Genomic DNA, 12,991 nt, shown 5'->3' with positions numbered 1-12,991 from the left:
ATTTTAGAACAGGAATTGTGAACTATCTGTTCTATTCCACCCTTGCTCCCAGGAGAATTCCACAGACTGTTTCAGGAGAGACCTGTTGAGTGTTTGATCTCCTTGGCAATGGATGCCAGGGTTTCCTCTGAGATACAGTTTTGTATTTCCTGGCTCCAGGGCGAACCCTACCTGCCTCAGTCTGTGACTTCAGGCGGCAACAGATCCAGGCCCTCAGTCCCCTAGGGTACTTTCCAAGCCAGTTTTGGCTCTCAGGGTGTTGAGTCAGCCAGAGTGACCACAGGGCCCGGTGCCCACGTCCCTTCTGGGTTTTGCCTCTTGTTCTAGAGTGATTATTAACAGAATCTCTTTTCACTCTCATGACTGTCCCATCTTGGTCAATTAGTCCCACGGTTCCCAGCACAGATGCTGAGCCTATGTCCTAGTAGGTCCCTGCAGTCACTTTTTAGCAGGCAGCTGGTTGTCAGGAAGATGCTCAAAAGAATCCACACCCCTGAAGGACATTACTGCCCTTGCTTTCGGCTTTCTTACCAGGAGTGGAGAGAAGAGGGAGTGTGAAGCAGACGGGCCGAGAGGAGTGTTTGGTGGTGGCTGGTGGGGGTGTCGCCAGGTCATGGGGCTTGCAGTGAGGTGTCACCATGGCCAGCGTGCTGTATGCACTTGGAAACCACATCGGCAGTGTAGCTTCCCAGGAGGTGTCCGCGTTTGGATTTCAGAGTTTCCATACAGAGTACTGCAGGGCAGAGGTTGGCTTCGTATTCTGCTAAGCGGGGGGTACCTGTGACCTGAAGTCACCCAATCTCAGATCTGCTGAATCTCTTTGTGGGGCCTGGGGCTTTCCAGAAATCTGATTCTGGCTTGAGAACCTTAGAAGAAGTAGACGTTTTGGAGTAAATGTGTGTTCTTCTTAACTTGCATGTTTAAACAGTTCATTCACTCATTTAGCAACTCTACTGAATGGTCTTCATGGGCCAATCCCTGGGCTGGGCGCTGGGTCTGCAGCCCAGCAGTGGGGACTGCCCTCCACCTGGTGATGCATCATGTGAGGGGAGCACAGAGGATGGGGGCACTGAGCAGGAGCCCCCCAGACATGGGGGTAGGGCTCAGGGCAGGCCTCCCAGGTTGTGAGTTGGAGCTGAGGCCCGAAGGATAGGGAGCAGGAGGGGAGGGACAGCAGGTGCTGGAACCCAGAGAGGAGGGATTGGGGGACAGGAGGCAGGACGGGAGGAGGGGCTGTGGAGACTCTGGTTTGGGGCTGGACTCAGAATGCGGTGAGCACTGTGAGGCCTGGAGACAAGGAGACCTTTTGGTCTGTCTGGGAAGGTGCTGGGAGGCGGGTGTGGTGGGCACAGGCCTCTGTGTCGAATGCCATCAGACTGAAACCTGTAACACTCCTGTCTGGTCTGTCTCCCCATAGATCCTGCCTGGCCTGTATATTGGCAACTTCAAAGGTGAGTTCTCTTTTTTCATTATTGTGGTAGAATATGCAAACTATTAAATATGCCATTTTAACCTTTGTTCAGTGGCAATTCAGCGGCATTAAGTACATTCTTGCTATTGTGCAGCCATCACCACCACCCATCCCCAAAACGCTTTCATTTCCAGCTGAGTCTCTATTCCCAGTAGACACTACTTCCTGTCCTGCACCCCAGCCCTTGGAAACCACCCTCCTGCTTTTTGTCTCTGAGTCTGACTGCTCCAGGGACCTCGTGTGAGCAGGCTCATGTGGCATTAGTCCTTTGGGGACTGGCTCATTTCATGGAGCTTGATGTCGTTCTTTCGTTGTTGTAGCTTGTGCCATAATTTCCTTCCTTTTAAAGACTGAGGAATATTGTGTGGATGAGCCACATTGTGTGGGTGGACACGGGTGTCTTTTGCCAATGGTGAGCTTGCTTTTTTAAAGCTTAGCTTTAGGCTCTCATACACGGAGTCAATGTGTGGACTCAGTTTCTGCAGTCTGGTCAGGACACGACCACCACCGGTAGCCTTATCCTTGTACCCCGACGCCTTGGCCAATGGCTCGAAGAGTGGTGTAGAGCCCTGTAGGGTCCACCTTGACCTCTGACCTTCATTTAACTGTACACACGTGTTGGAGTTTTATTATCAAAAGAGGATGGCTAAAAGGCACATTTAGCAGTCATATAACTTGTTTATCATCTTTATCACTTTTATTTTCTAGTTAGTAATAAATTTTCAGAGACCTATTTTTTTAGTCACCTGGGGAAAATAAGTGGCAGTTTCATCTCTAGCCAATTATTCTTATCACACATTTCTCTACAATTTGCTTGATATTTACTGATATGCTATTAGCTATTGACTTTTCATTTTTAGCTTATTTGTCTCAAAATGCTCTGTAGTTGCAAAGGTGAGTAGAAAGCCACAGAGCAAAGTGCACGCGGAGGGGAGGGGGGAGGGGCTGGCCCCAGCCCATGCGTGGGGGAGGGCAGGTGTGTTCTCGTGGACTGGCCTGACGGGCAGAAACGAGCCTGTCATGCTGGTGAAGAGTCCCTCCTCACCACGCCTCCCTTCCTGGACACACGCGCTGGAACACACTCCTGTCTGTTTTTTGGTTGTGTAAGTCTGCGAGTTCAGGTTCACATTGACGCTTTAAAACAACCTCTGACTTCTCTGCGCTGAAGTTCACGTCCTCTTCCCCGCTGGGCTCGGAGGGCAGCTAATTGGCCTTAAAGAGAATAATGAGCACGCTGGACTGACAGCCGCGCATCGCTGCTAGAAGGTGTTAAAAATAGTCCTGGAGTTCCTGAATTAGTAAGCTCTTTTGTTCTGAGAAAGCAGCGAGTGCTTTGTGGCAGGCAGGCGAGTTGGGCTGGAATGCATGAACATCTTTATGGTTATTTAATGAGTTATTATTCATGGTTTCGTGGGGAGAGGGGAATGTCTTTGAGTTTGGAAACAATATGGAATTTAGGATAAGTTCTTGGATGTAGAATTGCTGAGTGAATAGTTTCACAAATCAAAAAACTGTAATAAAAACCAACCAAATTCAGTACTTCTGCCAACAGTTCCAGCACACTTGGAGATGGCAGACCTTGGTTTGAGCAGCGGAGGACTAAGTTCTCCTAAGACTCCCTGCTCAGGGATAGCGTGTGCATGTGCTTGTGAGTGAGCTGAAGACCCCAAGGCCGGTTCCAGCTGCATGCATGCTCCTACGTGGTGCCAGTAGCTGTAGACAGCCTCCACCAGTCAGTTGTAGTCCTGAAGAATAAATGCTGTCATCAGCAGTGCACTCACACGTGTGGACAGAGCACATTCTCATGGGAAGAGGGATCCCAAGGTGTGTGTGTGTGGATGGCACTGCCGCAGAATAGAAAGGCCTGGACTGGACTGGGAATGTGAGGAGCAGAAGGAGCAGGGGCATCGCCAGGAGTCACTTCTGTGCTCTTAAGGGCCCAGCAGTCGGTTTTTCTGATTGGTGGTACCAAGTGTGGTTATATTCAAAACAAAGTAATTTTGACTTCAAACCACCTTTTCTCTTGTTGTTTACCTTAATCTGTGTTACAAATGTATATTAATGGGGTGATGAAAATATTCTAAATGTAGGTTGTGGTGATGGTTGGACAATTCTGAATATACTTAAAACCATTGAATTGTGTACTTTAAAAGGGTGAATTATCTCAGTAACACTTTTTTTCCACTTTATTTTTTTAATCGAAGGATAATTGCTTTACGGAATTTTGTTGTTTTTGGTCATACATCAACAAGAGTCAGTCTTGGTACCCCCTCCCTCCTGAACCTCCCCTCCGTCTCCCCCCCCCATCCCACCCCTCTAGGTTGTCACAGAGCCCCCTCTTCAGGTTTCCTGAGTCACACAACAGATTCCCATTGGCTGTCTGTTTTACATAAGGTGATGTAAGTTTCCACCTTACTCTCTCCATACATCTCTCCCTCTCCACCCCCGGTGTCTTTAGGTCTGTTCTCTATGTCTGTTTATCCACTGCTGTTCTATCTCAGTAATGCTGTTTTTTAAAAAAAGGAAAAACATATATTTAAACAATTTATTTAATTTAAACAGTATATTTAAACAATTATTATGGACATGAGTTTGAGCAAACTCAGGGAGATGGTGATGGACAGAGAAGCCTGGTGTGCTCTAGTTCATCGGGTCACAAAGAGTCGGACCCGACTTAGCAACTGAACAACAACAGCAAAACAATTACTGATTTTCCAACTGCATTCCTGGGTGGAGTCAGAATCTGGAAGATCCTGGCCCACAGTGTCTGTTCCAACTGTGCAGACCCTCCCCACACCCCTCCCAGCCCAGTGGCTCAGAACGCCTCTCCTGCTGGCTCCTCACCTCCCTCGTCTGGGAGCCTAATGCTCCAGCTTGACCGTTTCACTACTTGTCTAAAATATACAGCCTGGTGGGGATTGGAAAATCACATTTGAGTTAAAACATGGGGGATGCCTGTCTGTGGACCCAATAAGTCCAGTTCCTGCCAAGTTTAAAGCTCCCCTAGATCACAACTTGGGGTAGTTGGGGGCTGGGTGACTGGATGAGTCCCCATGTAATGGATTGAGAGGCTGTTTGAGGTGGTTGGAGCAATTAAGAGAGTCAAAATAAAGCCAACGTTTTTATATTACTTTTAAAAATTATTTTCCTGACTTTAAAAGTGGTATATGCTTATTGCAGAATGTTTTAGAACGGTGCTTCTTTGTTTCTACTTTTATTCACTGAAGCTTATTTGGAATGTGGCCCTGCCATAGACCTTGAACTAAGTTGGAGCCCAGGAATCTGCCTTTTAAAAAAAATCTGGGTAGTTCTTAGGCATGTTGAACTTTTACAGCCATCTGTATTGAATACACACACACACAGGCACACACACACATAAACGATAAAGAAAAAACTTAACACATAATTCTGTCTCTTCACGATGATCACTGTCTACGCTGATTCCTTATAGCAGTTGTCCCCACTGTGTTTGTTGTCTTTATGTGTTTTTACAAGTTGAGTTCATATCGTATTTATAGTTTGGTGCCTGCTCCCCCTTTCCCCTGTTTAATGCTGTATCCCAAGCATTTTCTCATGGTGTTAATATTCTCCAGAAACAGAATGATCAGACATTCGGTTTTCAATCATCTTACCCTGTATCACTTTAGAAAACTTGTCGCAGGGGAATGGACCTCCTTGTTTTCTGCTGCACCCTGTTCTGTAGATTAGCAGAAGTTCCAGCTTGAGGGGATTTGGGTAACTTTCTTCTCTGGGTGGGTTCATAGGAAGGGAATATAATTTGGTATCTCCTTAGTTTCATATGCAGATAATTTAATAGCCACGTGACTTATGAACTACTTTGTTTGGACTTTCCAGAAAGTATCCATTTTTAGTTTAGCATAAGTGGATGCAGTTGTTATAAACCACATCATACCTGCATCTGGTCCCATTCCCTGCTGTTTTGACATCAGGGTCGATTAGTCTCTGGCAGGTTCCTGTATCTTAGACAGAAGATTGTTTTGTATTTAATTTTAACTTAGATTACTAATCATTAAGAGGTAATTAAAAATATTTGAACTATCGTTCTTTTTCCACGTTTCATGTGAAAATCTAACCTGAGGGTCTGCAACTTAACAAGCATCAGCTACAACGTGACTTAGTGGTTCATTTCCTTTAAACAGCAATAATCATCATTATAATATTTATCAAACTACATACTTTTCAAGTTTTATATGACCACTTTGTCTCAAAAGACGTGTCAGTCAGAAATAAACTAAGTTATCTGCAGAATACCTAAAAGCAATAACTCTAGATTCCCTTTGTTGTTCAGTTGCTAAGTTGTATCCAGCTTTTGCAACCCCATGGACTACAGCATGCCAGACTTCCCTGTCCTTCACTATCACCAGGAATTTGCTCAAACTTATGTCCATTGAGACAGTGATGCCATCCAGCCATCTCTGTTGTCCCCTTCCCCTCCTGCCCTCAGTCTTTCCCAGGATCAGGGTCTTTTCCATTGAGTTGGCTCTTCGTGTTAGGTGGCCAAAGTATTGGAGCTTCAGCTTCAGCATCAGTCCTTCCAGTGAACATTCAGGGTTGGTTTCCTTTAGGATTGATTGAGTTGCTCTCCTTGCAGTCCAAGGGACTCTAAGAGTCTTCTCAAGCACCACAATTCAGTTACGAATTTTCAAGAAAGAAATATGCAAGTAATTTTGTGCTTTTTCCTTAAGGAGTAATTCACTTGCAAAAAATACTAAAATGTCCCCCTTTTCTTCTGTGACAGATGCCAGAGATGCAGAGCAATTGAGCAAGAACAAGGTGACGCACATTCTGTCTGTGCACGACAGCGCCAGGCCGATGCTGGAGGTGAGGGTGCTGACCTGTGCGCCCGTCTGCGCTGTGCTCCTGGGGGGCGGGGGGCGGGGCAGGCAGCGCGTGTTCTGCAGCAGCTCCTATCCCATCCTGGCTGCGCGGAGCCTGTGCTTGGCCATGCCTGTGCCTGGCCCGCTGGCCGGGCTGGGCTGGCAGGGGGGCCCTTGTTCTCCCCATCCTCTTGTTGTGTCACTACCTTGACTTTCTTGGCTGAATGCCAAAGAACAAACACTTCTGTTTCCCTTTAGATTTTAAGGACATTTAAAACCCATTTTTATTCCTTTCAAAATTACCTCCTGTTTTAGAATCCCAAAGAATTCAGGCTGCTCCTTTCCTGACTTTTTTCCATTTGAGCTCAATTATCTGTCATTTGCATTTCAGGAGACAAGGCCTCTGAGGATAAATTGTCCCTAGAGATTTTCTAGTGCTTCTCTCTGCAGACGGTCAGTGAAGAAGCTGTTGTTGTGTTTCAGGTTTCAAAGTAAATAGGATGTGTCTGCCTGTACACTGATTCCAAAAACATCTTCAATTTTACCCTAATGGGTGGTTTGAGCTGTTGGCTGGGAGCACAGTCTCTCTCTGTTTATTAGCCTTGACAGAGCCCAAGCTACCTCTTTTCAGAAAATAGTGTGAATATGGTTGTGAAATGTGTGTGTGTGTTTCTATTTCAGGGTGGGGTATTGGAAAGGGAGGTGTGCCTCATTCTGAAAGAATCCTCATTCAAGCAGTTTTCACTTAAATTCATATTACACAAGAGTAGGTAATATATTCTCATTTCAAAGTTATCAGTTTTACTTGGCCATGAGAGCTGCTGGATTTCAGTCAGTGTCCACAAAGATGAGAACTTAGAATAATAAGCAGTTCAACTGACATCACCATACGAGGACCACAGGAGGTGAACAGACTTGAACTCCTTTCTCCAGATCTGAGCTCACAATTCCCTCTGTTTTATCTCATGGTTTTTGTTAAGGTGCTATCATTTGTGCTGCAGTATGGTTTTATTGGAAACAACAACAAAGCATCATTTTTTTGGAGGCTGACATCTCCCTTGAAAATAGTTACTCCATTTTCCATGTATCAACAATAGTTTGTTAAAACACATGGCCAAGCTATGGCCTAGGTGACAAGTTAAATGTAAGCTGGTCATGATTGACTTCCTCTTCAATCACAAGATGAGACTTGAGGTTTCCTTCATTTTAATAAACTGCATCGATGTCCTGCCCACCCTCACCCTCCAGGCTGCCTCACGGCATTGTACCCCGCTGCCCACAGCACACCGTCACGTAGGAAGGCAGCCGGGAGTCTGTGCCACCGCCACTTCTGCCCAGAGAGCTGTCCTTCAAGCCTAGGAGGAAAGAGCCCCGCCCTCGCCTCTCCCACCTCCCCACTTTATATGCAGGAGCAAGGGCTGGAGGGCTGGCGAGTGGAGCGATTGCAACCTGGTGTAAACAGAACACTGCTGATGTAAAAGTCTCAGTGCTCTGGGCAAACTGTGTTCCCTCACCAGCTGTGACTGCGCATCCCCGTTACTCCCTGTGAGAAACAAGGGACCCTGTGCCTTTTCCCCACGAGTCTGCCTCTTTCATCTGGAGATGTCCTGTTTCAGGCTCTGGGTGCTGTTATTACCTCACTCAATAAGTACTTTCCTGTGATTTCACATTTATTTCAAGTCAGACCTCTGTTTTATAGTATAACATAGTTTATCGCTGTCCTTATTCATTTTTAACTTCACAAGTGATTCATGAGTATGTTCTTATTTTAAACATTAAAGCAATAGATTCTCTGATTGCACAAGTGGGGAAAACTGAGGCATTAAAGTGATGTGAGTGGGCATGCTCGCCTTCAGGGAAGGGACAGGGAGTCCGCCGGGGTCCTGGGAGTTCCAGACTTTCGCTGAGCCCTCTGCCTGATGCATAAATGTAGTCATCTCTCTTAAATTTCAAACTCAGTTCCAGAAGCCATAATCTCACCAGGCTGAGATGAGTCTGGGAAGTTATCTCCGTGTTGTGCTGGTCCTGACCCTGGGGAGAGGACCAGAGGAGCAGGACCTGGATGGGGTGAGAGGGAAGAGCATGTGCAGCACTGAGATCCAGCCTGGCGAGGGTAAGGGGGCATACAGCACAGGAGACGACAGAGCCGCCACCTCCTTCCCTTTCTGGGGTCTTCAAAGCCACGAGGGTTTATGGAATGCACCCCAGCTTTCTCTGGGCAGACCCGGGGTGGGGCAGGCTAGACGTGGGGAGGCAGTTACTGTCTAAAATTGAGAGGCTTTGGTCCTGTCACATCCTAGTGGAAGTTCTAGGGATCTGGAGACTCTGCCTGGGGGAGTGCCAAGTCATGCCTCCTGGCAGTGCCCTGCCTGCCTGGGACCACCTGCTCATCACCAGCGCCCGGGAGCCCAGCCCGCACGGTGGGAGCATCCTGGCTGCCGTGGTGTAACCAGACCCGGGGCCTCGCACGTCACCTCTAGCGAGTGGCAGAGCTGGGGAGGGACCATTGCCTCGTGGCTTTATTTCAAATAGGAATTAAGCCCAAACCGTAATTACAGCATTGAAGGAGGAACATTCCTTCCTCTGATTCCACATTGAGGGCCGGGCAGGGGAGCTGCTTCTGCTGAAAACGTTTCCTTTTTTGTGAGCTGGGTCTTCAGTGCCTACTGGTTGCTCCAGATTTGAGGGGGTGGTGAAAACTGCTGTCACAAAGACAGTGCTCTTTCAGAAAATCAGAAAGCCCATGTTGTTGGTAGGTGCTGAGGAAGTAATATTGAGCAATGAAAGGTTTCTCCCTTCCCCTGAGAAAAGAACCAGAGGTCTGTCTTTCTAATGTAAGAATTTCAGAGTTTGTTTCATTTTTCATGTTGGTATTTAACCAGAGCACCTGCAGGAAACAACTATTTTTCACTATTAACAAAAATACTTTTAAAGTATTTTCATTCCTTCACTGGGCTAATGACACAAAAGAATTTAATTTTAAAGTGATTTCTATTTTCAGATTAAATAGAAAAAAATAGTTTGCATACATATATTCACAACAGGGCATTGTGTGCATGCCAGATAGGTATTTTGAGCTTGAGTTCAGCTTGGATATTCTTCCCATTTTGAGTTGTGACTTATATTTTGAACCATTTATGCATTTGTTTTTGTTTTCAAGAATAGGATGTTTTCATAGGCCAGCATTTATTCCTGGCGATTCTGTTTTATATTTCCTTTAACATGAAAGACATTTTTTTTGAGGTGTCCAGGCTCAGAATTTAACGTAGTTGGTTCTGTTTGCAGCTGACCACTTCTGCCGGCTCTGATCCTTCCTGTGTCTGTGTGTCTGCACACACAGGTGTGTGTCTCCCAGAGACACCCAGTCTGTGTGGACAGTGGTCCTGAGTGCTGAGGGGCTCCTGGGATGGCCTGGTCCCCTGCCATGTGTCCGTCTGGTGGCCCACTCTGTCTCTCACCCTCAGAAGCTTTGCTGCCTTCCCAAATGTAAATAAGCCCCATCCAAGGTGTGCAGTGGCATTTGAAGTTTAAGAGACTTGCTTCTGTGTCCACGTCTCTCTCTCTCCCTCCTCTTGCCCCCTGCCCCAAATCCTCCCGTCCCTGAGAGCTGGGCCCAGCTCTTGGTCTGAGAAGGACACGCCAGTGCCCGCCAGCCTCAGGCCTGCTGCCCTTTCCCTGTAATATCTGTGGGCATCAAATGACTAAGATCTGCCCTCCTGAGCTGGTCCGAGGCCGCTGCGGGCAGTGGGCTTCTTGGTCTCCCCAGCATGCAGCCCGGCTCTGGCTCTGCCTGTGCTTCTGACGGTCTCTGCACTGCATGCTTTTCAGCTTCACCGCGAGGTGAGAAGCCACGTCTCTGGGGGTCTGTGACTGACTTCAGGGTGTGGAAGAAGAGTGGTCTTACTGACCATAGCGCTCTGTGAGGTCAGAGGTCAGGTGGTGCAGGGCCACCTCCCCGGGCACCCCCACTGTCAGGAACCCCGTGTGCAGATGCCCAGCACGCACAGTTGGTGTGGCCTGCAGGCCAGAAGAGCCTGTTGCTAAGTTCCCGCCACCGAGTGACGCTCCTGCAACTCTGACTGGTCTCAGTGGTCTTTCGGCTGCCTTTGGTCTGCATTAGAAGCCTGGTCCTACAAGGACAGCACAGACTAAGATACGAACAGGGAGTGATTAATTAAAAGAAGACTTCCCACAGCCACGGCAGGTGAGGTGGGGACAGAGTTCGCTGGGACCTCGTCTCAGGCCTGCTTGGAGGCAGACCATGGGAAGCTGAGAGGACTTCCCAGGCTCCAGGCCCGCGTTCTGATTCACAAGGAGACCTGTGCCCCCTTGTCTTCCTCAGAGGTTTCCTAGGCAGATCCAGCTCTGCCCTCCTCCCAAGCTGGTGACCTTGTCAGCTTGGGTCTTAGGACCCTGAGCCCCCTCCTGTCCACGGGCTTCAAGTCACGGGAATTGTTGCCACGAGGAAGAGCCTGCTGGACACCACACACCTCGTCCCGGCACAGGGGTAGGGGATAGGAGGCTCCCTGCAGGTCTGCTTGTAATCAGGAAACTGGAGCCGACCCGCACACCCAGCAGAAAGGCCCTGGTCAGTGGTGATGCCTCTGTAGAAAAGAAATACTCTGCAGCCACTGAAAAAGAAGAGGAGGGCTTACACGTATGCACAGGAAACAGTTAACTGCTAAGCAAAAGAAGCAAGTTGTAGAATAATATCCACACTATGATCCCATTTATGTAAATTATACATTAATAATGTACTCCTGTATGTACAAATATGGGGCTTCCCAGGTGGCGCTAGGGGTTACGAACCCGGCTACCAGTGCAGGAGACTTGGGTTTAATCCCTGGGTCGGGAAGATCCCCTAGAGAAAGGCATGGCAACCCTCTTCAGTATTCTTACCTGGAGAATCCCATGGACAGAGGAGCCTGGAGGGTTACAGTCCCTAGGGTCGCAAAGAGTTGGACACGACTGAAGTGACTTAGCATGCACACATGTACATATATGTGTGTAAAGGCACAGATAAGAGTTTGCGAGGGCCATGTCATACTCCTAGGATTGGCAAAGGGGAGTCAGTTAAGAGGGTGGGAACACAGAGTGTCACTTTTTTCTTACTTATTTTCCTCAATGGGAGGATCTTCACAGTATCTTTTTGGATGGAGGGATCATGAAAGGAAGAGAAGCAGGTGGCCACCTCTTGGAGTCTAGAGCAGTGACAGGCAGGCTGCACTTAGGTGTGTAGGCATGGCTGGGCCGGGCTCTGTGTGTGGTGACAGGGCTCCCCATGGATTCACGTGTAAATGTGTGACCTCAGACACGCCCCGTGCTCATCACCCGTGGCCAGTGCCCACAGAGTGCCTCTCTCAGCTGTCCTGATCTTTGGCGGGGGGACAGCCCGTGACACACCGTCCGACTGTGTAGATTTTGTTTGCAGCATCAGTTGTGTTTTTCCTCTGATTGTTTCAGTTGAGTAAGTTTATACCCTTTTAGAGCTCGCAGATCCCCAGTGATACAGGTTGAAGACTGGGCAAGAAATCCTGATTGCAGTGGCTGGCGTGGGTGAGTTCTGTCACTGCACTGGCGTTACCAACCGCCGCACTCTCGTCACTGCTGATGAGGCTCAGGGCCTTGGGCAGCTACTCAGTGTCGGACCTGGGCAATTCTCGGCTTGACAGTTGTCGCCATCTCTCCACTAAAGTCTTTGAGTATCGGTGGCATGTCCTGTACCAAAGGTTTGCAGCTTTCATGTGTTGAGGTAAATTTGTTTGAAGCCAACCCCAGACTTAAATAGAAATGACTCAAATAGAAATGATTATGGTAGGTATCGAAAACTGTCTAGTAATCTCTCTTTCTTAAATCCAGCTGTGTCTGAGTTCCGTGTGTGGGGGCAGTCAAGTGCAAAGAAGGCGCCCCCCCCCCCCACGCCTGTCCCTGGCTGCTGGCCTTCTGTGTCAAGTGGAGGTCTAGAGCTGGAATTCCAGCTCGAATGGGCCAGAGGGGCAGAAATTGTCGAGGGTTCATTGGTTCTAGAGAGGAAAGAGGTCTTCTCATCTCTGAGTGAGAGAGCTGTGCTCACTGCCTGGCTCCCTGGAGCCCCGGCCCTTCAGCTGTGGGTGGTCTCTCGACTTCGCACACTCACCGATCAGCCTCTCCACTCAACTAAAGACTTTCACCTAGCACTCTCCTTCCTAGACTTTCCTCTCAAGTCCCAAGTTCATGAGTGTTTCTTGCTGAGCCCCCTGTGTGCTCAGGTCCTCAGATTTGTGCCAAGTGCTTCTCCTTATGTTGGAGTGGGGGGTGCTCCTAGGTTGGACCCCTCCCAGTCCCCAGTGGGGCATATGACAGAGATAGGATCTGCCAGGACTCGCAAACCAAGGTCTCAGGAGAGGTGAGGACCATGTCCTCTCCCCGCTGCTCTAGCTGGAACAGCAGCCTGGACGCACTGTGACAGGACACCAGCGTGCTAGCTGGTCTGTTCGTGAAGAGCCTGGCTCCGTGGGCTGGAGGTTGGGAAGACTTTATGAAGAGGAGTGATGAGGCAGCCTGGCAGGATGGGTATGTCCGGTTCGGGGAGAGGTGTGTCTCAAGTGGGACCAGCCCTTCCTGGATGGTCAGGAAGGGGGAAATGAGCCCTGGGGCCAGAGGACACATGTGGATGGTGGCTGGGTACCTAGTGGCTAGGGTG

General features: G+C 48.5%; 1 protein-coding gene across 3 annotated transcripts in view; it reads left to right on the top strand.

Annotated features, from left to right (window-relative positions):
• Positions 1-12,991, top strand: part of DUSP22 (dual specificity phosphatase 22) — a 48,013-nt gene that overhangs the window by 8,281 nt on the left and 26,741 nt on the right. For 2 of the 3 annotated variants that reach the window (XM_061147756.1, XM_061147755.1), the window contains exons 2-3: positions 1,418-1,451; positions 6,231-6,313. In XM_061147756.1, the coding sequence (XP_061003739.1) occupies positions 1,418-1,451; positions 6,231-6,313 (117 nt within the window). Of the gene's footprint in view, positions 1-1,417; positions 1,452-6,230; positions 6,314-12,991 lie in introns of those variants that run through there. The other variant, XM_061147757.1, reaches the window with a different exon arrangement.

The sequence above is a fragment of the Dama dama genome, chromosome 7, assembly GCF_033118175.1.
Source record: "Dama dama isolate Ldn47 chromosome 7, ASM3311817v1, whole genome shotgun sequence".
Classification (NCBI taxonomy): domain Eukaryota; kingdom Metazoa; phylum Chordata; class Mammalia; order Artiodactyla; family Cervidae; genus Dama; species Dama dama.
Note: the sequence above shows the minus strand (reverse complement) of the source record. Positions and strands in the feature narration are given on the sequence as shown.